Genomic DNA, 27,819 nt, shown 5'->3' with positions numbered 1-27,819 from the left:
ATCTTCTTCTTCAAGGCCTAAAACTCGAACCATGCCTAGAAAACTGACATCCAAACCACATGGTCAGGCCTCTATGCCTAAAAAACAAATGATGAGAATGGCTGAAGATCTTATTACTTTAATCAGGGGGAGCCAACCTTCCCCCTCTAAGAGACCTAGGACTGAGTTTGCTTATGATACTTCTCACCAGGATTCTGAAATTTGTTTCCTCTGATGACCAGGATTTACCCTTACCTACCTATAAGGATTCTGATGCTGAGGACTCTATTCCCTCTGCTTCCCCCCCAGAGGATTTCTCTCTTTGTGAAACCTTGCATACTCTCAGGGAGCATTTTCATTGGGAAAGTCAGGATTTCTCTGATTCTCAAAAGAGGCTTAGGGATTTCTTACTCCTGCCCCAGCACAGGCCTTTAGCCATACCTCCTGTACTAGACATTGTTGATGCTTTTTCTGAATCTAGCTTGGCCCCTGACTCTTTACCTCCTGCTCCCAGAAAACCTGATAGATATTACAGGGTTCCTGACTCTCACAAGTTCCTTTTCAGAAATCCTACTGCAGATCCTGGGACTATTTCACAGGGACCCAAGGGCATTAAAGCTACTACTGCCAAAAATCCTAACCCCTGTGATATTGACTCCAGGGCACTGGATAGATGGGGTAAAAAGGTATACGCTTCTGCAGCTTTGGCCATTAGTGCCTTAAACTGCCAGTTTCATATGTTAAAGTATCACCAGCATATTATTGGATTGCTGTAACAGAAAATGATGATTCCTGATTGTGCTGAAAATAAGGATTTACAGGATTTAATGCATTCTGTTGAACAAGTTGGAAAACATACTTTGCAATGTGGTTTTGATTCACTAGAGCCATCTTGCAGGACTGCTGTAACTGGGTATGTAACTTAGAAGGCATGCTTGGCTTAAGGAGCAATCCTTGCCAGATCATGTTAAAGCTAAATTACTGGATGCTCCCTTAAATCAGGACCACCTGTTTGGCAACAAGGCAGAAGCAGTTCTTAAAAAGATGGAGGATAAAGCTAAATCTATGCAAACTGTTGAAGATTTTTTTACAAGTACAATCTCCAAGATTTAGTAGGTATTGGCCCTTTCCTGCCTCTTCCAGACCTTCTCAGTCCATACCCAGATCCAGCAGAGCACCCAGGCTTCAGTCCCAGAAGGATGCACAGGACTAAGTAGTGGGAGGGGCCTCCACTTCCAAATCTGGGAGTAATAAAACTCCCCCCTATGGTAAACTGTCTCAATGACTTCTTTTTAAAACTTCCAAGCACTTCTCAACTGACTGTCTCTTTGGGGGGAAAGTTTGCTGTTCATGCATAGAACTGGGAACTCATTACCCAGAACAAATGGATTTTAAATAGTGTCCCAAGGATACAGGTTTCACTTACACACGTTACCAACACCAAGTGGTTGGCCAGATCTACCCCCAAATCAGTGGGCAGAGCCCCAAAAGCAAGTACTCTCTCTTAAGCATAGGGGCTATTCAGTTGGTACCAGAAGAGGAAAAGGGTCAAGGTTTCTACTCGAGACTTTTCCTGGTACCCAGAAAAGACCATCCATGGCGTCCTATCCTGGACCTGTCTACTCTAAACACTTTTTTGGTGACCCCAAAATTCAAGATGCTGACTCTTCACTAGTTGCTTCCTATGCTAGGCAAAAATGCCTGGTTGGCAGCACTAGATTTAAAGGAAGCATACCTGCACATTCCAATCAAGGAATATTGCAGAAGATACCTACGCTTCAAAGCAGACTACATGCACAATCAGTTCTCTGCACTAACCTTTGGCTTATCTACTGTGGCCAGGGTATTCACAAAGTGCCTAGCTCCAGTCATTGCATTTTGCAGTCAAAGAAATGTTCAAATATACCCATACCTGGACAATTGTTTAATTCAGGCAGAAAGGCAGGACAAACTTTTGAATCATCTGGCCTTTGTACAAAGGGTGCTAACTTGTCTGGGGTACACCATAAATGAAAAGAAATCAGACCTGGTACCCTGTCAACAAATTATATTCCTGGGAGCAAGCTTGAATGCAACTTCCCAGATGGCTTTCCTCATGCCAGAGAAACAAATTCATTTGACAACCTACTTCAAACAAATGGCCACAAAGACCTTGCTTATCTGCAAGGCAAATACTGCAAGCCTTGGGCTTCATGGCCTCCTGCATTCTTCTAATTCCATATGCAAGACTGCATATGAGGAAACTACAATGGTATGTAAAAAGCCTATGGTGTCAACATTCTGAGGATCTAGAAGCAATGATTCCTATTATACCTTGCCTATGCCTAGAGTTCCTTTGGTGGGCAGAGGCCTGCCACCAAAACAAGGGACTACCATTCACACTACCCCCTGCCACCCAAACCCTAACAACAGACACATCAGACTATGCATGGAGGGCTCACCTGGCAGAGAAGTGCATTCAGGGAAAATGGAACCAAAGTCAAATGCACCTACATATCAGTCAAAAAGAAATGTTAGCTGTACAGAATGCTGACAGTCTTCAAGGACCACATTCTTCCAGGACAATTCATGGTAAAGACAGACAACACCACTGGTATGTGGTACATAAGCAGGAGGGTACCCATTCTTACCCCCTCTGCAGACTAGCCATGGCATTGTGTAACACAGCCTTGAGCTACCAAGTGCATCTACAAGCTCAATTCCTGCCAGGAAAACTAAATACACTGGCAGACAGACTAAGAAGAAACCTCATGGGCCCACACAAGTGGAAACTGGAACCAAGGATTTTCAACATGATGTCAAGCAAATGGGGGAGCCCAGATGTAGACTTGTTTGCCTCCCCCCAGAACTATCAGTTGATCAAATTTTGCACAAGGACTCCCCACAAACACGCATGGAAAGTGGATGCTCTGCCCTTCAGCTGAAAAAAACTATCAGTTTATCCCTTTCCTCCTGTGCCTCTGCTCACCAAAGTACTACTAAAGATCAAACAAGACAACCCAAGGACGATTTTGTTTGCACCAGACTGGCTTCGCCAACACTGGTACCCCCTCTTCCGCAGTGTGTCACTGTTGGCCCCATGGCACCTGCCGCAGACTCCTACCTTGTTGTCTCAGCAGGAGAACCAGATTCTGCACCCTCAGCTTCAAACCCTGAACCTAGCAGCCTGGCTAATTACCTAATCACTGATGGATATAATTTTAGAGGCTAGTACTAGAAAATCTTATGCTGAAAAATGGAAAAGATTCTGTGCCTGGGACCAATTTCAAGGGATGAGCACAGCAGCGCCCAATTTACCTCAGATTTTACAATACTTAACTGAGAGATGCTTCACAAGGGCTTGTCTTTTTCCTCCATCAAAATTCACGCCTCAGCCATTTCATCTCATTATAACACAGAACCTCCTCTCTTCTATCATCCACTGCTCAAGCAGTTCCTCAGAGAGGCCAAAAATTTAAGGCCAGCTGCTACTGCAGATTTAAAATTCCTTTTTTGGAAAACAGCTTTTCTTTTAGCAATCACTTCAGCTAGAAGGGTATCTGAATTACAGGCCCTCATGGCAGTGGAGCCTTTCATCATCTTTCATGCAGACAGGGTGTCCCTCAGAACCAATCCCTCCTTCATGCTTAAGGTGGTATCCAGTGTGGCTCTTAATCAGTCCATCCATTTGGCAACCTTCTTTTCTAATCCACAGAGCAAAGGGGAACAGATACTGCACTCCTTAGATGTGCACAGGCAACTCAGATTCTACTTGGACAGGACTAAACCTCAAAGGACAATTAAACAACTGCTTATGGCATTTGCTGCAGGGACAGAGAGGGGGAAGGCTATTTCAAAGCAAACCATTTCTAAGTGGATAGGCCATTGCATTCATTTCTGCCATAAGCACCATGGAAAACCTATCCCACAGGGGATCAGACCCCACTCAACCAGGGTTGCATCTACCTCTACAGCCTTTCTCAGAGGCGTCCCTGCCAGGGACATCCTAGAAGCTGCTACCTGGAGTTCTGTACATATTTCACCAAGCATTACCATTTGCCAATTTTCTCTAAATCCAGAGCTGGCTTTGCCACTGCAGTCTTGCAGGGCCTTATAGCTAGTCCTAATGCTGTCTAAATTCCTCCTCCCATCCTTAGCATTGGGAATCTATCCAAACGTGATGAATGCAACAGTGAAACATGAAGAACATAGTACAGTTGTGTGCACTTACCATAAATGTAGATGTTCGACTGTATTCACTGTTGCAGTCCTAGTTACCCTCCCTCCAGCCCCCTGACTTCTTTTGGCTATACCTCTACTCTCCTTTACTATGCTTAAAATCTTTTTTGGTTTATTTGCTTTTTTGTTTAGGTATAACTTAATATTTTTATATATTTAATTGCTTCCCGTTAGGCGGGCACCTAACATCTGGGGCAAGCAAAACTGATGTAATGACGTCGGCTGCATGTTTTATACCCCTGATGACCTGATGTCACGGAAGAAGAGACAGCAACCGATGGAGGACCCAAGACTTTGTTAATCAGGCCGACTGAGGGCTACTGCTAGTAGATAACCCAAATGTGATGACTGCAACAGTGAATACACTCTAACATCTACATTTATGGTAAGTGTACACAACTGTACTTTATGCATCTCCTTAACACCCTGAGAAGAGATTTATTAATGTTTGCAGGCACAAGGTTATAATTTCTCAGGTTGTCTGCCAACATCACCCCCCCCCCCCCCATTTGCCATCGGCAGCAAACTTGAAGTGAAGGAGCAGTACCCTTGGAGAGCAGTCATTGGTGGTCATATCATCTCCTTGTAGGGTCATTGGGTATATGGGTTCTGAGGAGGCTAACCGATGCTGCTGCCCATGTGGGAGCCTCATTTGTTGTGATGCCATATGATCGTTCTCTCCCCCTTAACCTTCCCTCAGTAAATACCATCTAATACAACCGCTGACAGGTCCTTAATGCTCTCTCTAAAGCCAAGAACATTGCATCAGTGGGCCCAGACAATATCCCAGGATGTCTTCTGCATAGCATGAAACATGACTTATCAGGGCCTCTGGAATTGCTATTTAATTATAGCCTCCAAACAGGCTTCATGCCACATGCATGGAGAACAGAAACAGTCATCCCTCTGCACAAAGGTGGGCCATCTACAGACTCAGGAAACTACAGACCCATAAGTCTCACTAGTCTTGTATGTAAAGCCATGGAAAGAATTATTATGGAAATTATCAGTATTGATATAGTAAACCTCCAGATACTGTAACCAACCCAGTTTTTCATCAAGGGCAGATCATGCCTACTCAACCTGGTGGACGACTTTGAGGGGGTCACCAAAGCAATGAATAAGGACAGAATGGTTCACACTGCCTACCTCGACCTGGCCAAAGCATTTGACACAGTACCACACTCGGGCATTGTTGACAAACACAGAAGGTTAGGTGCAAACTCATATGGCATCTGGTGGCTAGCCAACTGGCTCAGACGGAACCCAGGAAGTTAGAATTGAGGAGTCCACCTCTACAAAGAGGCCAGTAACAAGTGGAAGTCCCTCAGGGATCAGTCCTTGGACCACTCCTTTTTGGCATTTACTTCTCTGAAGTGAACGTCAATGTCTGTGGTCTCTGGCTGACTAAATTTGCAGATTAGGAGCTGTCATTGAATCCCACACTGACACAGGTGTTTTGCAGGATGGGCTGACAGGCAAACAACTGGTGTCAGAGCCATGGACTAAAACTAAATGCCAAGAAATGCATAATAGTATCCTATTGGGAAGTCATCCACCCCTGGTAACTATCATATTGACAAGACATCCCTTAGAGTTGACCCAATAGTCAGGGACTTGGGCACACACAGTAATCTAGCCTTTGACCATTGCATGTCTACAGTAGTAAGGAAATCCTTCCGTGTTACTCAACGTATAAACAAAGGCATCTAAGTCCAAGGATGTCATTGTTCCACTGTATTCGGTATTCATCATACCTATCATTGAGTACAATTCCCCCTTTGCTATGTACCTAACCAGGCATATCCAACAATTGGAACGTCCACAGAGGTTCCTCACAAGAAGAATACAGGGCTTAAGTAAAATGTCCTATGCAGACTGCCTCAAGGCTCTGTCACTCTATTCCATCTCTTACAGGCTTTTGAGAAGAGATCTATGCCTGACATTTAGGTATTGTCAGACCTTACTCTGATGGACCTCCTGCATATCTGCAAAACAAACAGCACTAGAATTACCCATTCTAAAGATTTAAACCTTGCCTGTGATACAAGTTGGACATGCTGGAAAGACAAGTATGTATCCCAGAGATTACCCTGTCTCTGGAAAAGGCTCCCCATCTATGTGAAGCAGAATTCCTCTCTAACCCAATTCAAGTGCAACCTGGACAATTGGATGGGGAACAGGAAATTCATCCCTGGTTTAGCATCTTTGTCTGTAATGGACACAAGCAGCCTGTAAATGGTTCCTCTCCCAGGGCCTAACTTGTAAATGTTTAATCTCCCAAGTCCCTGCTTACACTTAATAGGTTCATAGGATAGTACTAGGCTATCGGCCTTAGGGCCTATACAAGTCTAGCCATAACAATTCCCTGGCTATTTCTTCCCACAATATTTACTTCCCTGGACCCCTGTCTAGCAAGGGCGACTGACGTGATCAAGGGTATCAGAACTTTTCAGAGATTTAAGATGCTTGGCTAGGCTTAAAAAGGCCTCTGTGGTCGTTAGCCTAGTAAACACCTATAAACCCATGAACTTTAATCATTTGTTTGCAGAATTCACTTTTAGTTATTTATTGTGTTTTGATTGCTGGGTTAGTTCAGCTGGGTAGATGCATTTTGCTTTAGAGTTTCAGCTCCTAAGTGTTCAATATTAAACAGAATATTCTGTGTACATCTGCTGCATGTTAGGGATAAGTGTCCAACACTTGTAAAAAGTACTGGGCGACTGTAATAAAGCTGGCTGTTTTGTACATTAATATCTAGCAGCTGGATGCTGTGAGATGTATGCCCTTGTCAGTCTTAAAAGGGATAAGGAGTGTGGTTGCTAAATTTAAGAGCAGCAGCGGATGGGAGAAGTTGCAGCTTGTAGAAGTTGGTACCATTTCTGACGCAGCTTAATTTATGTATTTTGTTTAGTAATCTGGTAAGTGATCAGAGTCAGATTGATGCTAGTCTGCAATAACCAGGCTGCAGTAGTAATGTTTATCATAGCACGTGATAAATAGTGGTAGAAGTAGGGTAGGAATTGACTTTATAGCTTAATTTGCTGTTTTTAGCACGGCCACGGTGGTGCAGAGGTTAGCGTTGTCACCTCACAGCAAGAGGTTCTCTGGTTCGATCCTCGGCTGGGGTGCCTTCTGTGCGGAATCTGCATGTCCTCCCTGTGGTCGCGTGGGTTTCCTCCGGGTACTATGGTTTCCTCCCACATCCAAAAGACATGCTGTAGGTGGATTGGACACTCTAAATTGGCCCTAGGTATGAGTGTGTGCATGTGGGTGCCTTCCGTGGAAGGTTGGGCGCTGGACTGGCAACTCGACACCGTAAAACTCTACTGCCAATCATGAGCAGACTGGTGATCCGCTGTGGCAACCCCTAACCGGGAAAAGCCAAAAGAAGTAGTAGTTTAGAATCTCAGCAGCAGTTACTGTGTAGGTAAGCGGAGCTTATGGACAATTAGTTTAAATCCTGAGTTATGACTTGTGTAAAAGGAGTGTGATTCCTGTCTCTGCTTTCCTGTCAGGATTTACCTTAGATAAAAAGGTAGGATTAGTGGTTTGTGTGAAGTTGTTATTCTTGAATTAGCAATCTTCAGCAGTAGTTGTGGGTGATGGTGTATGACCCAAAGCTTATGAGATGTTACTATGATTCACGATTCAGCTTCAGTCACTGACAGTGGTGTAGTAAAAGTAGTTTAACTGCTGTGTAGCTGGCTTCATTTACCGTGGCAGCAGCCACTGCAGATTTGTGCCTTATGGGAAGTTATGATTCTTGGCCACACTTCAGTAATAAGCTCCTGATTCATCAGGTACTGAAGAAAGTGGCAAACATACCTGACTCTATCAGGGAAGGAGCCAACTGGTTTAATACTCTTACTACATCTTCTGCAGTGGGCTTCCATGTGGCACATTGTAGCTTTGCCTGTGCTGTGGCTGAGGAAGCAGTCTAGGGTGTTCTGCAGTGTAGTGTGGTTTTGGCTGTACTTTTGCTAAGATGAGCTACTGTAGGTAGTACTCTATGCCCCCTTTGGGTGACAGCTGCTCTTTAAAAAGACCTACATACTACTAGATGAGAGCTCTTCAGAAGAGGAGACAGGCCTTTTCCACAGTAAAAGGTCTGTATATTGCTTACACTGACTTCTACTTAATATGGAAGGGTTGTATATTATCCACACTCGCTCCTACTTCTAGAAAAAAATGAGGCTGATCCCCCAGGAATCAGTGTTGCCTCCTGTAGCTGTGGCAAGTCCCTAAGGAGAATGGCCACAGTAACTTAGTAGCCACACTTCCAACTATTGTCTAAGGCTGCCCATGTTTGTCACTTCTCTCTAAGTGCACACCTTTTACAGCTGTCACAAAGGACTGCTGTGTTCTAGGTATGTTATGGTAGGCCATATCTTAGATTGTTCAGGTACTCCTTTTAAAAGGTATGTGTTCTAGAACCAAGTCATAACAGAGCTTTTGGGATAGTGCTTACTTGTAAATGGGCCAGAATAACTGCCCCTTCCATGGTGAGAGCCATAAGTCGTTAAACGTGTGTGTGTGTGTGTGTGTGTGTGTATAGTCTTTCGGCTTTTCTCGGTTAGGGGTCGCCACAGCGGAACTCCGGTCAACTAATTATTGGCAGTAGATTTTTACATGCCGAGTTGCCGGCCCTGACGTAAAACCTTCAATGAAAGTACGCCCATTCACGCATGTCTCCACACAGAAGACGCTCTAGCTGAGAATCGAACAGGACAACGTCTTTCTGTGAGGCGACAACACCACCACAGCCATAAATCTTTAATCTTCTTCACCAAATTCCTTTTGGATATTCTAACTTGATTGAGCACATCTAGTGCATTGCACATACCTCTCAGTTTTTACAGTGAGACTTCTATGTATAAGGCCAAAAAATGAAAAGGCCTCAATATAGGACCACATTTTAACTCCTGCTACTTTTAGCTTAATACTTTGAACAATTTCCAGTCCTGGGAGAGATGGAGAAAAGTTTAGAGAACAAAGCAAGGGCTTCCTTCTGAAATCTGGACATTTGAGAGGTGTGATATCCATTTCCAGACTGTGACTTTTTTCAGCTGGTTATGCCCTTGCTGCTGCAGGTGCCTGTTTGGTGTTGCTGCATCTGCTAGATGGATACATTCTGCTATATCTTTTATGCGTCAGGCAGTTGCAGACAATGTCAGAATCTGCTGTAGTCTGAGTATCCCCACCCATTGTTGCTGTTTGTCAAGCAACTGTCAAGAGTGAGAAGGCATCTCCATTCCTAATGTTTTTGTTACATCTTGACTTCACAGGATTAATTCCACCATTGAATGCCAGCATTGTTCTGTCATTCAGTCAAATCTGTTGGTCTATTTTTAAGTTTTAATCCTGCTTGTGACGTATGCAGTTTATTCCAATAATTTTTCCTCTTGTTCTCCAACATAACTTAAATCTCGCACACAGTTTTTGTTTGACTTCTTGAGCAGCTTTTGATAAGTTTCATAACATAAGTACTTCAGCAGACTACTGGCTTTTGCAGATATAGTGCATTGTGAATTAAATTCTTGACCGTCTACATTAGCTATGACTGTATGTGGTTCCTTCACTTAGCACTAGTCCAGATGGAAATACAAGGGTAAGAAGCATCATAGACATGTGTAAAGAGCATTATTTGAAAAAAAAAAGAAAAAAAGTAAACAGCAGTTCTTTCAGGCCCAAGCTAAGCTACCAGGACTATTTAGCTATTTTTGTTATTGCTGTTAATTGTGTTCTTGGATAGGACCCAAGAAAAGTTCTCCGCATCAGTAATTTTTGGAAGAGGTTTTACGCCGGATGCCCTTCCTGACGCGACTGCGGTGGGAGTGACAGATACGTTTGAGGTGGAGGTGGGTTTACATCAAGGATCAGCTCTGAGCCCTTATTTGCATTGGTGATGGACAGGTTGACAGATGAGATTAGACAGGAGGCCCCGTGGACTATGATGTTTGCAGATGACATTGTGAAATGTAGTGAGAGTAGGGACCAGGTTGAGGAGACCCTGGAGAGGTGGAGATATGCTTTAGAGAGGAGAGGAATGAAGGTCAGCAGGACTAAGACAGAATATATGTATGTAAATGAGAGGGAGGGTAGAGGAATGGTGAGGATACAGGGAGTAGAGATGGTAAAGGTGGATGAGTTTAAGTACTTGGGATCAACAGTTCAGAGTAATGGTGAGTGTGGAAGAGAGGTGAAGAAGAGAGTACAGGCAGGGTGGAATGGGTGGAGAAGAGTGTCAAGAGTGATTTATGACAGACTGGTACCAATAAGAGTGAAAGGGAATGTCTACAAGAGGGTAGTGAGACCAGCTATGTTATATGGGTTGAAGACGGTAGCATTGTCGAAAAGGCAGGAGTCAGAGCTGGATGTGGCAGAGTTAAAGATGTTAAGATTTGTACTGGGTGTGACTAGGATGGACAGGATTAGGAATCAGTATATTAGAGGGTCAGCTCAGGTTGGACGGTTTGGAGACAAAGCAAGAGAGCCGAGATTGCGTTGGTTTGGACATGTGCTGAGGAGGGATGCTGGGTATATTGGGAAAAGGATGCTAAGGATGGAGCTGCCAGGTAAGAGGAAGGCCTAAGATGAGGTTTATGGATGTGGTGAGAGAGGACATGCAGGCAGTTGGTGTGAGAGCATGATGCAGAGGACAGGAAGAAATGGAAACAGATGATCCGCTGTGGCAACCCCTAACGGGAACAGCCGAAAGAAGATGGTGATGATAGGACCCAAGAAGTTAGACCGAGTCCACCTCCTCAGATGCCAGTCACTAGTTGGGTCCACTCCTTTTTGGCATCTACTTTGAAGACAGGCCAGTGTCACGGGCCTTAGGCTGACCAAGTTTACAGACTATTGCAAACTAACTGCAGTCATAGAATCCACATAGAAGACACTAATACCCTCCAAGAAGGGCTGATTCAGAGAAAAATATCTGGTGCCAGAGCTACATTCTAAAACTCATTGCCAAGAAATGCATAATATCCTTTGAGAAGTCAGCTACCCCCTGGAAATTACCACATTGACAATAGACCCAGTAGTTGAGGATATGGGCACACGGATCAACAGTAACCTGATCTTTGACCATCACATATTATGCAATTTTTTAGCAAGGGTATGGCATCTAGATGTCAGTCATTGTTTCACTGTATTCAACCCTCATCAGACCAATCTTACAGCATGACACGACCTTCAGGATGCACCTAAACAGGCACATGTAGCAACTAGAACATCCACATAAGTTCTTCACAAAAAGGACGCAGGGCATAAACAACACATCCCACATGGATCACATCAAAGCTTCTCTCCCATAGATTGTTGTGGGGAAATCTATGACTGGCGTACAAAGCATCCTAGGATCCTGCTCTGAACCTTTTGCATATCCACAAAACAAAAAGCATCAGAATTGCCCAGTCAAGGGGCTTCTGTTTGCAACATAAATAAGACATGTTGGAGGGGCAGGTATGTGACTCAGACTACCTCTTCTTGGAACAGGCTTCCCATCCATGTGAAGCAGAGGTCTTGGCTAATCCAATTTTAGTGCAACTAGGACCAGTGGATGGGGAATCGGAAATTCTCCCCAGTCTGGCACGTATGTCCCTAATGGACAGAGACTATAAATGCTTGACCACCCAAGTCCGAGCCTACATATACCCCTTAGAATAACCTTTAAGTTCCTAAAATTTGTCAGATACATTTGGGGTGATTGGCTAGTCTTAAAAAGGCCCCTGTGGTCATAACCCTAGTATACACCTACAAACCTGTAAAGAAACCAGCATGATACAAACCATTGCACATCAGTTCTTATGCAGGTTAGCAACTGTTAATTAAAATGCTAAGTTGCTTGAAGCTCTGCTTGCTATGGTAATGTTAATAATGTACAGGTGGTCTGCCCTTGGCAGATGCCAGTCACTGATTGGGTGTTTCTTGAGCCATTAAAGACATCCCATTTTGTTTCTGGAAGAACTAGTGTCACATTGTAAATCTTACAGACGCCTGAGTATAACTTACCAGCATTTTGTTTGCTACTTGTGATTTATCAGGTGCCCACTTGTTGGCTATGTGCTTTTGGGTGTTTTGGCTACCTGTTACCCGAGTTACTCATCAGTGCATACATACTCTTAGACAAAAGGAAAGTAAAACATTTTTTTTTCTTTAAAGGTGTAGGGCATGTGTGAAATGGCTACAAAGTATAACTGACCAGAATTACAAACAAGCATGTATGTTGCACAAATTCCTCTGGAAGATTTTCGCATTAAATGTGTGAATTTTTAACAAGAAGGTCTCAGTCTGAAGCAGTGCAACCCCAACTCATTACTCAGGTAATGCCATCCAAGCATTGATGAGCACCAAAAGCTTGCTGTGGGAGTATGTGCACCTGGATTCTTCATTATTCTCACCACTAAAGGGCAAAACTCCCTTAAAGCTAAAATCAGAAGTGAAAGACAAAAAGACTAATGTTAAACTGAATCTTGTGATCACATGCATGGCATACCCTGTTAGCACTTCTCTGACTCCCACCTTCCAGCAGATGTCACTTGCAGTATTATATTGTCAACTGTGATTTCTCTCAACAGGGCTTGGGTATTCCTCCCCACCCCCCTTTGATCGCTTGTGAACAGGGCATGCTTGGATTGGAATCAGTTTTTAAATGCAGTTTTGTTATAAATTGTATGTATAATTATAATATAGTCTGTGTTTTATGCTCTACTTTTGTTTCAGAAGCTGCTTCAGTTGATGTCCACAGGCTGAATGCAAAGCAGTTCAGAGATTATTATTGGTTCATAGGTTCATAGAAGGTTACCAGGTTAATGGCCCTAGAACCCTTACAAGCATAGCCTTATTTATCCCAAGTTGTCCCAGTTGTTGGTGGTTAGGTGACTGAAGTTTGCAGAGGTAAGGGTATGGTAGTTAATAATGATTCATCTGTCCAGGAGGGACATGGGTGCCACCCCAGGAGATAATCTGTGGTCACCCATCCATTGATTTAGGTTGCTTTTGAAGAGGGTCAGAGAGGAGCTCTGTTTCACATGAATTGGAAGCTTATTCCAATGAAGTGGCGGTCTCTGGGAGATGTAGCCGTCTCTCCAGCATGACCAGTTCATCTCAGATACTAGGTTAACAGCCCTGGAGCGAGTGCCCCTCGTGCAGTTTGATTTACAAATGTGTAGCATTTCCACCAGGGCCAGGACAGAGACTGCCCTGTAAGACAGGCACAGGTCACCTTTTAGCAACCTGTAGGAGATGGAATACAGTGACAAGGGATTTCAGTCTTTCCACATACGACGTTTTGTGTACCTGTAATTTCTTGGTGAGAAACCTCTGTGGTTTCTCCTTGTTGTAGGTGTCTGGTGAGATGGTCTGTATTTTATGTAAACACCTGGTTTGTGTTGATATTTCTGAATGCCAAAATCTTGATTATTTTTTTTTTTAATTTTTTTTTTTTTATCAGTGGTATCAACTCGCACTAGCCCACAAACTAGTAACCCATCCTCTAAAGGTCCCATCCCTCCAGAATCTACTCCAAAGCTATCTCACAACCAGACCACTACTTCTTCTTTCGGCTTTTCCCGGTTAGGGGTCGCCACAGCAGATCACCTGTCCGCTCATGATTGGCAGTGGAGTTTTACAGTGTTGAGTTGCCAGCCCGGCGCCCAACCTTCCACAGAAAGGACACACACACACACATTCACACCTAGGGCCAATTTAGAGTGTCCAATCCCCCTACAGCATGTCTTTGGGATGTGGAAGGAAACCGGAGCACCCGGAGGAAACCCACGCGACCATAGGGAGGACATGCAGACTCCGCACAGAAGGCACCCCAGCCGAGGATCGAACTGGAGAACCTCTTGCTGTGAGGCGGCAACGCTAACCGCTGCATCACCGCGGCCGCAACCACTAGGATCCAGCAAAAAAAATCAATTACAGGTTACTCGAGCCAATAACACTGCTGGAGAAGCACTATTCTCCAGCGTTATAGTCAAATTATGGAACACCCTCCCCCCACAATAACCTCTGTACTATCATGCACCCACGTCAAAGCTTTACTTAAAGCGCACCTAAAAACATGCTGGATATGCCCTTGTATCTCTCCCCTCTAACTTCTCCCACTCCATCTACCCTCTACCTCTCTTCCACCCCACAAAATACCTTTGATTACAGCAAGCTGTGATACTTCCATGCCTATCTACTTATTATACAGCAGTAACTTCTTGTAACAATTGTTAATATCTGCTATGACTTTGTGGATGGAACAGATGCTAGTTATCTACTGAATGTACTATGTTCTTCATCTTTAACTATGTTTGTAATATTTTAATTGCTAGGATTCTTCATCTGTAACTATGTCTGTAATATTTTAATTTCTGGAGCTTTTCTCCCCGTGCCTCCGCTGAAAATGGACCTGCGTCCAGTCGGACTTTCCCGGTCAACAAATGTAAGTAAGTAAATAAATAATGCAGCACTAGCTAGAACTGCAGTAATAATTGTATTAATAAAATACTTATTTTTACTACCATAGTGATTGTCACTTTTGATGGTCCATTTTTTTTACTGTATCGGTTACATTTTTATGAAGTGCTTTCTACGTGTAGCCCTTTTCTCAAATTACTGTAGATTTGGGTCTTGGATGAGAGTTTTTGGTACTTTGTAGGGGTACTTCTGGTTTTACTTTATTATGCTAGCAATGCAGATTACATTTTTAATTCAGTCAGGTGCATTATTCTAGTTTGGTTTCTGTTTCTTTTATGTGGTTGGTGTGTCTGTCTGTGTGTTTGGAGATTTTTCTGTGTTGGAGCAGGTCTGCAATTTATAGATGCTGAGCTTCACTTTCAGTTTTTATTCATTTGTACATGGTATCCCAACTTCTTTCCAAAGATAATGCTTGGTTTACAACAGTCTCGTTGATTAGTTCAATCAGCATTGCACATTTTAGAATAGTTTGTACATTCCTGATTAGGTGACCTTGCTAGTGGGGGGAAGTAATTGCTTTCAAATGACGTCATCATTGCTTCACATCTGTCAAGCGTTTGAATTTAAGCTGCTTGCTCATGAGCATTTACATTTATACCAGCAAGCACTGAGGCCTAAACCTTGTGGCCACATCCCTGAATATTGCACTACAGAAGCCCCCGTATGCTAAAAATGGACATGTCCTATCCCCTCATTTTTACAGGAATCAGATGATGAAGATGAACAAGAGAAAGAGTGATAAATCATCTTTTATGGACCAAATTCAAGGCATACACAGGTACGACTCTTAGTCTAAAGAGGTTTTTCTCATGGTCTTCTCTCCAGAAATTCACCTTTTTAAATACTTTGCAGCAGATCAGAACTTTACCGTATGTCCTAATGAAAGGAAATTTCAAGTTGCTGAGGATGGGTGAACTAACAACCCACTTGACACACACCCCATTCCTTGAACAATTCCAAGGCTTTACCTTATTCCTAGTTCAGAACCCAGATTCACAGCTGCCAGCCCCAAAAGGGCTCCATGAGAGAGGTCAAGAGACCTGCAACTACGAGTCCAAACATTTTAAACAATAAGGTGTAGTATGCACAGCTAGCAGTAAATTTTAAAACTCGATGCAATGTTTTTAATGATTTTTTTTTTTTTTTTTGCTTGGGGGTGTATCCAAGCTCCTAGGCACCAGCCCCTGGTGCATGTGTGTGAGTGGGGGTTGGGGGGGTTGCCTCCCAAGTATGAGGAATACTGAGGTAGGATAGTCTCTGCCTTAATATACACTGAATATACTCTCTGTTTTTGATTTGTCATTCTTGGACTTGCAGTTATGACTTTGGGACAGCAAGTCAAATCTCCCCAAAAAATGAGGGAGGTTCTGCAGTGTTCTTGAGAGTAGAAAAGGCCCTCTGGTGAGTCCAAAACAACTTTTAGTGGCTCCAGTAAACTAGAAACTAATCATTTCCATCTGGGCTATTGATCATTGTCGTCGTCGTCTTCTTTCGGCTGCTCCCGTTAGGGGTCGCCACAGCAGATCAACTGTTTCCATTTCCTCCTGTCCTCTGCATCTTGCTCTGTCACACCAACCACCTGCATATCCTCTCACCACATCCGTAAACCTTATCTTGGGCCTTCCTCTTTTCCTGTTACCTGGCAGCTTCATCCTTAGCATCTTTTTCCCCAATATATACTCTGCATCCCTCCTCAGCACATGTCCAAACCAACGTAATCTTGCCTCTCTGGCTTTGTCTCCAAACCTTCCAACCTGGGCTGACCTAATATACTTATTCCTAATCCTGTCCATCCTTGTCACGCCCAGTGCAAATCTTAACATCTTCAACTCTGCCACGTCAAGCTCTGACTCCTGCCTTTTTGTCAGTGCCACTGTCTCCAACCCGTATAACATAGCTGGTCTCACTACCCTCTTGTAGACCTTCCCTTTCACTCTTACTGGTACTCGTCTGTCACAAATTACTCCTGACTCTCTTCTCCACCCACTCCATCCTGCCTATACTCTCTTCACCTCTCTTCCACACTCACCATTACTCTGAACTGTTGATCCCAAGTACTTAAACTCATTCACCTTCGCCACCTGTACTCCCTGCATCCTCACCATTCCTCTATCCTTCCTCTCATTCACACACATATATTCTGTCTTAGTCCTGCTGACCTTCATTCCTCTTCTCTCTCAAGCATATCTCCACCTCTCCAGGGTCTCCTCCACCTGTTCCCTACTCTCACTACAGATCACAATGTCATCTGCAAACATCATAGTCCACTGGGACTCCTGTCTGATCTCGTCTGTCAACCTGTCCATCACCATTGCAAATAAGAAAGGGCTCAGAGCTGATCCTTGATGTAATCCCACCTCCACCTTAAACGCATCCGTCACTCCCACCACAGACCTCACCACTGTCACACTACCCTCGTACATATCTTGTACCACTCTTACATACTTCTCTGACACTCCCGACTTCCTCATACAATACCACAACTCCTCTCTAGGCACCCTGTCATATGCTTTCTCTAAATCCACAGAGAGACAATGCAACTCCTTCTGACCTTCTCTGTACTTCTCCATCAACATTCTCAGAGCAAACATCGCATCTGTTGTGCTCATTCCTGGCATGAAACCATACTGCTGATCACTAATCATCACCTCCCTTCTTAACCTAGCTTCCACTACTCTTTCCCATAACTTCATGCTGTGACTGATCAGTTTAATCCCTCTGTAGTTACTACAGCTCTGCACATCACCCTTATTCTTAAAATCGGTACCAAAACACTTTCTCCATTCCACAGGCATCCTCTCACTTTCCAAGATTTCATTAAACAATCTAGTTAAAAACTCCACTGCCATTTCACCTAAACACCTCCATGCTTCCACAGGTATGTCATCTGGACCAACAGCCTTTCCATTCTTCATCCTCTTCATAGCTATCCTTACTTCCTCCTTGCTAATCCACTGCACTTCATGAATCACTGTCCGCACATCATCCAACCTTCTCTCCCTCTCATTCTCTTCATTCATCAACCCCTCAAAGTACTCTTTCCATCTGCTCAACACACTCTCCTCACTTGTGAGTGCGTTTCCCTCATTATCCTTTATCACCCTTACCTGCTACACATCTTTACTAGCTCGGTCCCTCTGTCTAGCCAATCGGTACACGTCCTTTTCTCCCTCCTTAGTGTCCAACCTTTTATACAACTCTTCATACCCCTTATCCTTAGCCTTCTCCACCTCTCTTTGCCATGCACCTCATCTCCTTATACTCTTGTCTACTTTTTCATCTCTGTGACAATCCCACTTCTTCTTTGCCAACCTCTTTCTGTGTATACTCTCCTGTACTACTTCATTCCACCACCAGGTCTCCTTGTCCTCCTTCCTCTTTCCAGATGTCACACCAAGCACCCTTCTAGCCATCTCTCTTACTAGCTCTGCTGTAGTTACCCAGCTATTTGGTAACTCTTCACTGCCACCCAGTGCCTGTCTTAGCTCTTCCCTGAACATCACCTCACAATTACCCTTTTTCAATTTCCACCATTTAATCCTTGGTGCTGCCCTCACACTTATCCTCCTCCTTCTTGATCACCAATGTCATCCTACAAACCACCATCCTATGCTGCCTAACTACACTTTCCCCTGCCACCACTTTACAGTCTCCAATCTCCTTCAGATTGGCCCTTCTACATAAGATATAATCCACCTGTGTGCATCTTCCTCCACTCTCGTATGTCACCCTATGCTCCTCCCTCTTGTTAAAATACATATTCATTACAGCCATGTCCATCCTTTTCACAAAATCCACTACCATCTGACCTTCTGCATTCCTTTGCTTAACACCATACCTACCCATCACTTCCTCGTCCCCTCTGTTCCCTTCACCAACATGTCCATTGAAATATGCTCCAATCACCAGTCTCTCACCCTTGGGTACAGTCATCACCACTTCATCCAACTCACTCCAAAATTTTTCTTTCTCATCCATCGCACACCCAAATTGTGGAGCATATGCACTAACAACATTCATCATTACACCATCAATTTCCAGCTTCATAAACATCACTCTATCCGACATTCTTTTCACCTCCAAAACACTCTTAGCATACTCTTCCTTCAGGATAATGCCTACGCCATTTCTCCTCCCATCCACACCATGATAAAACAATTTGAAACCGCCTCCGATACACCTAGCCTTGCTCCCCTTCCATCTGGTCTCTTGCACACACAATATACCCACCATCCTTCCGTTCATATCAGCTAGCTCCCTCCCTATACCAGTCATACTGCCAACATTCAAAGTTCCGACCCTCACTATCACAGTCCTAGCCCTTACCTGCCTTCGGGTATGCCTTCGCATGGATTTATTTAAGCTGGCTCCTGTCCCTAAATCAGGTGCTAGGTATAACGCTTTAGAATAAGTTTCCATAGTAAGAAAGATGATGGCAGAGTACACCATAAAATGTGGTTATGATTCTGTAGTTGTTCCTTATAGCTGCAGCTTTTGCAGTCATTGTGAGGATGTACTTTTCTGACTCTGGTCCCGCAACCTTTTCCTGATGTCCAGTGTTTGCATGCTTCTTTTAGTCCTTTTTGCTCATAGAACAGCATTTGCCTCTGTATAGCATTGTTGTATATTTTGTTGTTGTTGAGTTTACCACTGTGTATACTTTGTTTTTGTTGCGTTTGTCCTTTAATTGTAAGGATGCTGCCTGCTTATCCCACTAGTACAATTAAAAGTATTCCTTAGTATTGCTGATTGGTGTTGTTTGCTTTCAGACAAAAGATCGGTATGAGAAGGCCTTGGAAGAGCTGAACCGATATAACCCAAGGTACATGGAGGACATGGAACAAGTATTTGAGACCTGCCAAGAGGCAGAACAGAAGAGACTCCAGTTCTTCAAGGGGGTTTTGCTAGACATTCATAAGCATCTTGACCTCACTAGCCGTGAAGAGTAAGTCAGTTTACCAAGAGTTAATCCTCCTCCGTGGTTATATTTAGTCATGGGGTGAACTAAGTTTCTCTGTCTTATGTCTTCTGTTTTGACAGTTTGGCTTTACTAAACAGAATTGCAAATGTTGCATTTGTTGTTGGTGAGAGGAGGGTGGTTTCACTGCAAAAGGATGCATGTGTTCTCTGATTTTCCACTGTAATAAACACCTGCAGTTAAAATTTTGAGGCTGGTACAGAATGTGCACAGGTTGATGAATGATCTCATTTGTGTCATACAGTTTAACCAGATGTTTCTTTAAATAAATGCTGGTAACCAGAGATGAAATCAAATTACAGTCTGCAGGAAGTATTTATTTTATTTATATTTTGTTCACCAGGATAGTCTGACTGGGCCATGGCCCATTTTCAGTGGAGTCCCGAGGGGAAAAGCCCCAAGAATATAGAAAGATAGCAAACATTAAAATAGTAATAAAACAGTAGATATTTCAGTATAAAGCTTAACAGCAATTCAGAAAGTTAAAGATTATGCATTCTAATAGGAATAAAACAATTTGACACAGTTATAATGTATACAGATGTCTACAGAGACCCGTTTTAACAAATAGAATCTATGCTTCATCAGCAAAGAGTTTAGGTGCAAAAAAAATGGTAGAGGAAGAAACGATTTAGTAGGAGACTAATATTAGGTAATCTTCAAAGGTGAGAAGAAGGTAGGAGGATAAATGAGTGTATAAGAATGCATACTGAAAAGTTATCCAGGGGTAATACAGGAGCATAGCCAATTTTTGTTAAATGCTCTTTAAGGAGTTTGAATTTGAAGGAAGTAGGGGAATTTAGAATATATGGGGGAATGTTCCAAATTTTTGCAGTTTGATTTGCAAATAGGGAATCACCAAATGTGTTGCAGGATTTCTTAGGTTTTAGAAGTAGTTTGTTGGATGAATGGAGTACTCTGTATAACAAAATTTTCCCCAGCAAAATCAAGTTGAACATGCAGATGAGGCTGAAAATGACATTCTGTGAGCAGAGTACGTACCTGATCTACTAGAGTAGCCACCATGTAGTAATAAATTGTATCAAAGTGAACCTCCTTTTTTTACGAATGAGGCATTTGCTTATGGACACCAATTACTTGGGATGGTCTAGTGGCTCTGACATCAAACTGATTACTCATGGAAAGCAGACTCAGTGGTTGGAGTTGTGGGGGATCTGCAAAGACTTTTCTCTGGAAAACCCTGCTGGAGTATAGGGAAGTCTGTGGGCAGCTTTTCAGTTGATGTGTCAGTGGCACAGAAGTCCATGTGCAGGTACATAAGGATGTTCATATCACTGCAGGATCCACCTGAACTTATACTCCAGTAACCTTAAGAATCAGCACAAAAAAAGACTGGTTCCTGGCCTACACTTGTTGTTGGTTTCACATGTCTGTCCCTTTTTTCTGGTATGACATTGCAGTACTTGAATTTAATGCTACAGGGTGGGTCTCTGAAGAAGGGCATACACGCCGCACGCATTGAGGGGCACAGATATTGCTGTCCTATGTTCAAGATTCTGAACTGCAAGTTCCAAGACTTCAGAAATAAGTACAGTTGGGTGAAATAAGTATGAAGTCTGAAATTGCTAGTATCGTGGGGAATCCTGCCTTAGTGATTTTGGAGTTAGCGTATATAAGTAATAAGGGGTGTGCTGTGGAAGGGATTGTTCCCCTGCAAAAAAAAAAAAAAAAAGCTTTCAGTGTGTAAGAGCAAGTTTCAAAGTTCATACCTTTTAAATGGTATTTGTACTTTGAATTTTCAGGTTTGTAGTAGGGAATCTTTGAGCAGATAGAATGCTGATAGAGTAGCAGACCTGAAAAGTCAAGAGTAAAGGAATGTTACGAGGATAGCATTAACACTAGGATTTATTGGAAGGATAGTTCGCAGTGAAGAGGTGACACAAGTCTGATTGTGCTGAAATATATTTTGTTGAGCCTAGTAAAAGGGCTAAAGAGTTGCTTGTACCATTAAACGTTGGTTGGATGTCTTGCATTGTGAAGTATTAAAAGGAGTTCAATGTATTCCAAGAAAGGCTTCTGTGGAATATAGGCCTCGCTGTAGTGTTCAACTGGATGGACAGTGTTGTGGAAGCTTGCAGCTGAGTAACATTTGACATAGAAACAAATCAACACATTGACAATGATACGTAGCTAATTCTTTTTATAACATCGGTTAGAAATAGCCAGCAATAGTCACAGCTGGAGAATTTTTTTCTAGATATCTTTTTTCCATTATTTCCCGATCATTAGCCCTTCCTTGAACTGCCCATTCCATTTATTCTACTTCTAGTGGTTGCCAGCCATAGGAGGAGGTTGTTCAGGTGGTTATTGTATGGCCCTATCCCATCATCCGATTTAGCAGCATATAATGCTGCATACTTTCCATAGTACAACTCTTATGACCCATGTGCACTTCCAAATATGGTTCAGTTTGTGGCTGTGGAGGTGACCCTCAGTTTAGTGGATTGCACACATTGTGGCCCATTTTGCTACATGCTGAAAACTAACTGCAGTATGTGTTGGTTGTGCTGTTTGGGTTGCATCCCTACCCCCAAATGACTGTGCCAGCATTGTCTGTCTGTTCTTACCCTCCTTGACTGTCCCATTGATCGAGTCACTTGGGGATCTCAGGTCACCTGGGCCACTCAAGGCTTCATCTCTCTCTGCACTCTAGCTGAGCAGATGGGAAAATGTCTGTTGCCATTTCCCTTTTGTTAACTGGTTGGCTATGTATAAAGTAGTTTGGTTTCTTGAGGGTTTGTAAGGTAGCATTAACAGGCAAAATAAGTTGTCAGATTAGTAATCCTTTGATTGTTTTGCAACCTCCACTCGTGTACCAGGGATAAAGCCCTGACCATGGCTCAGATGACCCAAGCTTGATTAGCTACTCCAGCATTTGATGGAGCTGGTAGGGAAGGGTGGGTCTCAACTATAAGAGAAGACTGGATAGAGCATGACTCGTACTCTGAACTCCCTTGGGTGGGAGGGATAGAAATGTACATCTTATATTCAGGCTTTTGACCCTTGAAGATTCTGCTTGAAAGGTGAAATTGAAGTGACAATGTACTTGCATGGACAAGGTGATGTGGACAGCACCCTTGGGTGAGGTTAGCTCATACAGTAAATTGTCATCATAATGAAGGGGTTGTTGAGGAAGCAAAGCACCCTCTTGGCTTGTCTGTATGGTATTCTTGTCTATACAACTGTCAGTCCAGAATTGGACTGGATTCACAATGGAATGTGGAAATAAAAGGGCATGTCCAGCTGAAAGGAAGATTGATGACTGGAAAGCATTGAACAAAAAGAACCAAGGGAAAAAAGGTGGTAGTCAAGCCAGCACTGGTGTCATAGAGGGTCCTAACCCTGACTTCAGTCCAAGTGACGGAGTTCAGTTAGATGTTATGGCTGTTTAATATTCAGCTGGGGAGCAGTACATGCAGAAGTCTATTATCAGTATTGTGGGAATGAATGCCACCTGGGGGGTGGAAACAGCTCCACGCACTACCATTAACCCTTAAGGGATGAGCTGTGAGGCAGGGGGTCACCAAGGCACCACTGGGTCGTGTCAAGTGTGCACTTACAAGTGGAGGGTATTTTGGGCCATTGCAATGATTTGGTTCACTGTTCCTCCAACCAGGTTCGGGATTATGTCATTCAAAAATACTCTACTCTTATTGGAATGCTGGCAAGTGCCCAGAGCACTTTTCATGGGTACCTGAATGACAGTCCCCTTAGATGCCTTTCCTTTTGTCTCTGTAGCATCAAAACTAATAGGCAGTATTTGGTCATGGGATCGCTTGATGGTCAAAAGGCATGGGGCCAAAGTAAATTAGAAAAAAAGAAAAGCAATGTAATTGTCTGTCTAATTTCAGCTTCCGTACACTGTATCGAGACCTTCTCCAAAGTATCTCAACTGCCAATGACCAAGAAGATCTGAAGTGGTGGAAAAACACACACGGACCTGGAATGGGAATGAACTGGCCACACTTTGAGGTAAGACCTGTAGTGAACTACAAATCTGTTTGTATTGTAAAATTTAAAACCATTACAGTTAAAAAGGGCAGCCTTTTAAAGGCTTTTGATAAGTCTGTATTTTAATCACAGGGGATCCTTTTACTGTAATTCATATCATGGGATTAGTGCAGGTCCCTGTAGGTGGGATCGTTTTATACTCTGGACACACTTATGTCCACTATCTTTGCATATGCATAAGAATACTGATCACTGACTAAGATGTGCAGGCACATCCCTAACTTTACTGCTGCATAAAATTGTATTGTGCGTTCCTCTAACACATTGCTGTTAGATATATGATGTCATAATTTAAATTGCATTTTTATTTGACAACATTGCAGCCTCATTTTGGCATTGCAGTAGTTAATATTCTATATGCAGTTCAGAATTGCAAATGTTTTACAATTTATAGTCTTATTTAAAGTTTGTTTGCTTTGTAATCCTGGGTCAGATAGCAAAAGACACGAAGCTGTGGGAAAGGTTTAGGCAAAACCTGCATGGGAATATGCTTTATCATGTTCTTTCTGTAAGGTAGGAAGTCCAAGAGAAGACTACTGTTTTCTAAAGTCTGGCAAATTATTTTTTTTAGCCATATGGAAAACATTGAGCATTTCAACTGCTTTGGCCATTCTGTTTTCAAATCTGTTCATTGCATGTTAAACAGTTTAAGCAATATTGTCATGTTTGTTTGTGACTTGGATGTTTGGCTGTGTCAGGTCATAAGTCTGAGGTATAGATCAACTCACAGGGTCTACCTTTGTTTAGGTATATTGTGGCTTCCCCCTTACTTATGTAAGACCATGAGCAGTTACAAATCCAGCAAATACAATTTACTACCCTTTGCCAGGCCCTCACACCACTGGGCTTGCTGGTTATTCCCTTTTTTAAACCTTTTGTTCTGTATGATAAAACCCTCACTAGGTGAAACCTCTCTCTCTTCAGGAGAAGATTACTTTATACGCACATTAATGCAGGGATGCTGATAGTTGGGAGAAAGTCAGGGTGATGACCCTGGGTCTATTATTTTAGTCTATACAGAGTTTGTGAGATGTGGTCTACATTGCCTGTGTTTGTCCAGTCATCGATGTGGCTTTTACTTTACTGCAGTCCTAAATTGGCTTTCTACTGTTATCAGAGCATGTGTGAGGTTCTTTCAGTCATCCTTTGGTTTTGCCAGAGGTGATTGCAATATTGGTTTATCCCCTGCTCCACTCCCTAGACTTTCCAGTTACTACATATAACAGGATCAAAAAAAAAAAGCTCCCCATCCATAACCTGAAGGCTAGTTCCTGGAAAGAGGAGGATGTGGACTGTCATTCTTAACTTCTAAGAACATTAGTGGTCCAATGAAGGCTGCTTTTTGTGCAGGTAAGTTAGTTTAAATCAAAGGCAGCGATGACCGGGTAACACTACAAGTTGTCATGTTATACAGATTTACAGTTTTTTTAATAAGTGTATTTCTGGATGTAGGTAGATAAGTAGGGAATTTATGGTGTTTTTTTAAGGAGAAATGAAGAACAAACAGTAGTAGTACTTAACAAAAAATTGCTTCCCACTTCCTTTTAAATAACTGGGAGAAGTGTACACATTCTCTACTGCTGATATGTAAAGACATTTTAAGTTTTGACTTTTCTGGGCTGGCATGATTAAGATGTCATTCCATCTTTAACAGGTTGTAACAGTGTTTTCCACTGTTAATGAGAGGAAAACTCATCAGATTTTCTAAGTTTTCCATCGACTTGTATTCAGAGTACAGGGATACAACTCATGGGGAAAAATCCTTTCATTAAGTAAGGGCAATGCATGATACTTTGTGTGTGATGATGCACTTTTGAGTGATGTAATAGCAGTCAGAATTACCATACACAGTTAACAGATGCAGTGTGAAAATGTCTTCTGCATATTTTAAGATTACAGTTTTGAAAATTTCACAGAAGTGTTGGTTACATATGCCAAGACTGAAATCATTTTATTTGAAAAGGGATTTAGTTTGAGTAAATACACTAATTCTTGTCTTTTTTTTTTTTTAATAGTTCACTCTGTTTTTCTGTGCTGCATGTTTTCACATTTCAACTTGTACGACTTTTGTCTTCCATGCCAAACTGCTAGAATTGGCACCCGCTACTTGTGTGATGGTAAATGGGCGTGCCTTCGTTGAAGGTTGGATGTCAAGCTGGCACCTCTGCGTTCATGAAAATCTGTTGCCAATTATTAGCGGACCAGAGTTCCGCTGTGGTGACCCCTAACCGGGAAAAGCCGAAAGACAAACAACTTGTGTGATGGACTAGCTTGCTGGGGGGGGGGGGGGGGGTTCTGGGAATAAGTGACCTCATCTGTAGTCCATCATTGTATCTGAAGTGATTTTTAGGTTTCTGGTGCTGTGGAGCATGACCCCTAGAAGAAGTCAGGGTCACTGTGCTCATAGCTTGTGCAGAGATGCTCAGAAGCTCTCAGTGAGAGGGCTAGTTCCTTTACAGTGAATGCTTCCCCTGGCTCTCACTGTCTTTACGTGCAGCATTCCTAAGGGGTTGTTGACTAAGTTAAATAAAACACTCTCCAGGGGCAATGGAAATGGACAAGTCTCCCACCTTCTCTTGTGTCAGAGGTAAATAGCACCATCACTCCCATTTTGTATCTAAAGTCAATTATTCACAAGGTGGTAGCTATAACAGTAGCTTGAAGCGATTTACAAGGCCTGAAGTTAGAACCCATCAGAAAACATGGTGTAAAAAACACTTGGCACAAAAACAAGTAAGCAGCATATTGAATGCATGGCTTTATTTTAATCTCTTCTTCCTTCTGTGCAATATCTTAAATGCTACTTCCTTTTCTTGAATTGATTGTTGACCTGGTTGTGTCTCTGGGGTGTTTGACCCTTTCATTACTTCATAATTTGTCTGTCTTCACTCATGCATCTGAAATTCCAGTACCAGCTCTGTCATCTGTATTTTGTTTACTTCTGCATTTGTTGACTGGGGCAGAGGGCTGATCTCAGTGGACTGTTCTCAGGATACTCCTCCTCCCAAAAACATTTCACTAAATTCCTTAAGTCTTCCAGCATACTTCTGTGCTGCCTCACATGTCCTAATTAGTTTTAATAGCTCTGCTGCAATTTGGATTTAAATGTTACTTTTTCTTTCTAATACTTGGATATCTACCTTTACATACTTTATCTTGGTTTGATTTATGTTTATTACTTGCACAACTTGAAGCTGAAAGCTGCTTTTCTTAATCAGCATTTTATTGATTGCATAGTGCACATTAAACATGTTAAATACAGTAACAAATAAACAGTAACAGTAGCATTCATAAACAGTCACACTAGATCTTTTTAAATTAAGATGCATGTTTTTTAAAATGTAGCTGAAGCAGACGATTCTTCATAAACACACCCACAAATAATAAGCTTCTCATACAATGGGTGGATTAGATCAAACAAAATGTGTATAATGAAATTAGTGTTGCACAACACGGTACACCAGACTCCAAATTATTCCACTGCTCTGTCATAGAACAAACACTTTTTGGAGCCAAATAAGTAGTACAACTCCACTTTATTTTATTTCAAAAACATGAAGGATCTAGCACCTTGACCTGCTCCTTTCTTGGATAAATCACCGTAAGAATAGGCATTCAGTTTATGTACAATTCTAAGTCCATAACACCATAGAAACACGGTGATAGAAAATTCCAGTAAATACATACGTTTTGTTTCATGGTAATTTATTTTATTTTACATTTGTTGACCGGGATAGTCCATCTGGGTGTGAGCCCATTTTCAGCAGAGGCCCGTGGAGAAAAGCTCCAATAAAACAAGAACAAGATTGACATGTACAGTGTCGATTTTACATAGAATTTAACAAATATCTAGAGACAAAGAACAATATACAATAGGCACTTTAGTGAAAAGGAGAAGTTATTACAATACAGTCTCTATATATGTTTTTTTTTTTTTTTTAGGGCAGGGTCCAACTTTAGTTGATCATTTGAGTATACTTTAATACGTGTACATATGTATACCCTTACAAAAAAAAAAAGAAATGATCAAATTATACTCTTATTGTAGGTAGCTGATAGGTGGTGTTAACAAGTGGGAGTGGGGTATGAGACTGTAAAATTTAGGGGGGGTGAAATTTGATGTGGGCTTATGT

The 27,819-nt window shown here is 42.4% G+C and overlaps 1 protein-coding gene across 6 annotated transcripts in view; it reads left to right on the top strand.

The window, feature by feature from the left end:
* PACSIN3 (protein kinase C and casein kinase substrate in neurons 3) overlaps positions 1–27,819 on the top strand; it is a 324,322-nt gene that overhangs the window by 166,713 nt on the left and 129,790 nt on the right. For all 6 annotated transcript variants that reach the window (XM_044082695.1, XM_044082694.1, XM_044082693.1 and 3 more), the window contains exons 5-6: positions 19,446–19,621; positions 23,527–23,647. In XM_044082695.1, coding sequence (XP_043938630.1) covers positions 19,446–19,621; positions 23,527–23,647 — 297 coding nt within the window. The remainder of the gene's footprint in view (positions 1–19,445; positions 19,622–23,526; positions 23,648–27,819) is intronic.

This window comes from Protopterus annectens, chromosome 9.part0 (genome assembly GCF_019279795.1).
Source record: "Protopterus annectens isolate FY-2018-M chromosome 9.part0, PAN1.0, whole genome shotgun sequence".
Taxonomy (NCBI): Eukaryota; Metazoa; Chordata; order Ceratodontiformes; family Protopteridae; genus Protopterus; species Protopterus annectens.
This window is presented reverse-complemented; position numbering and strand designations above follow the sequence as displayed.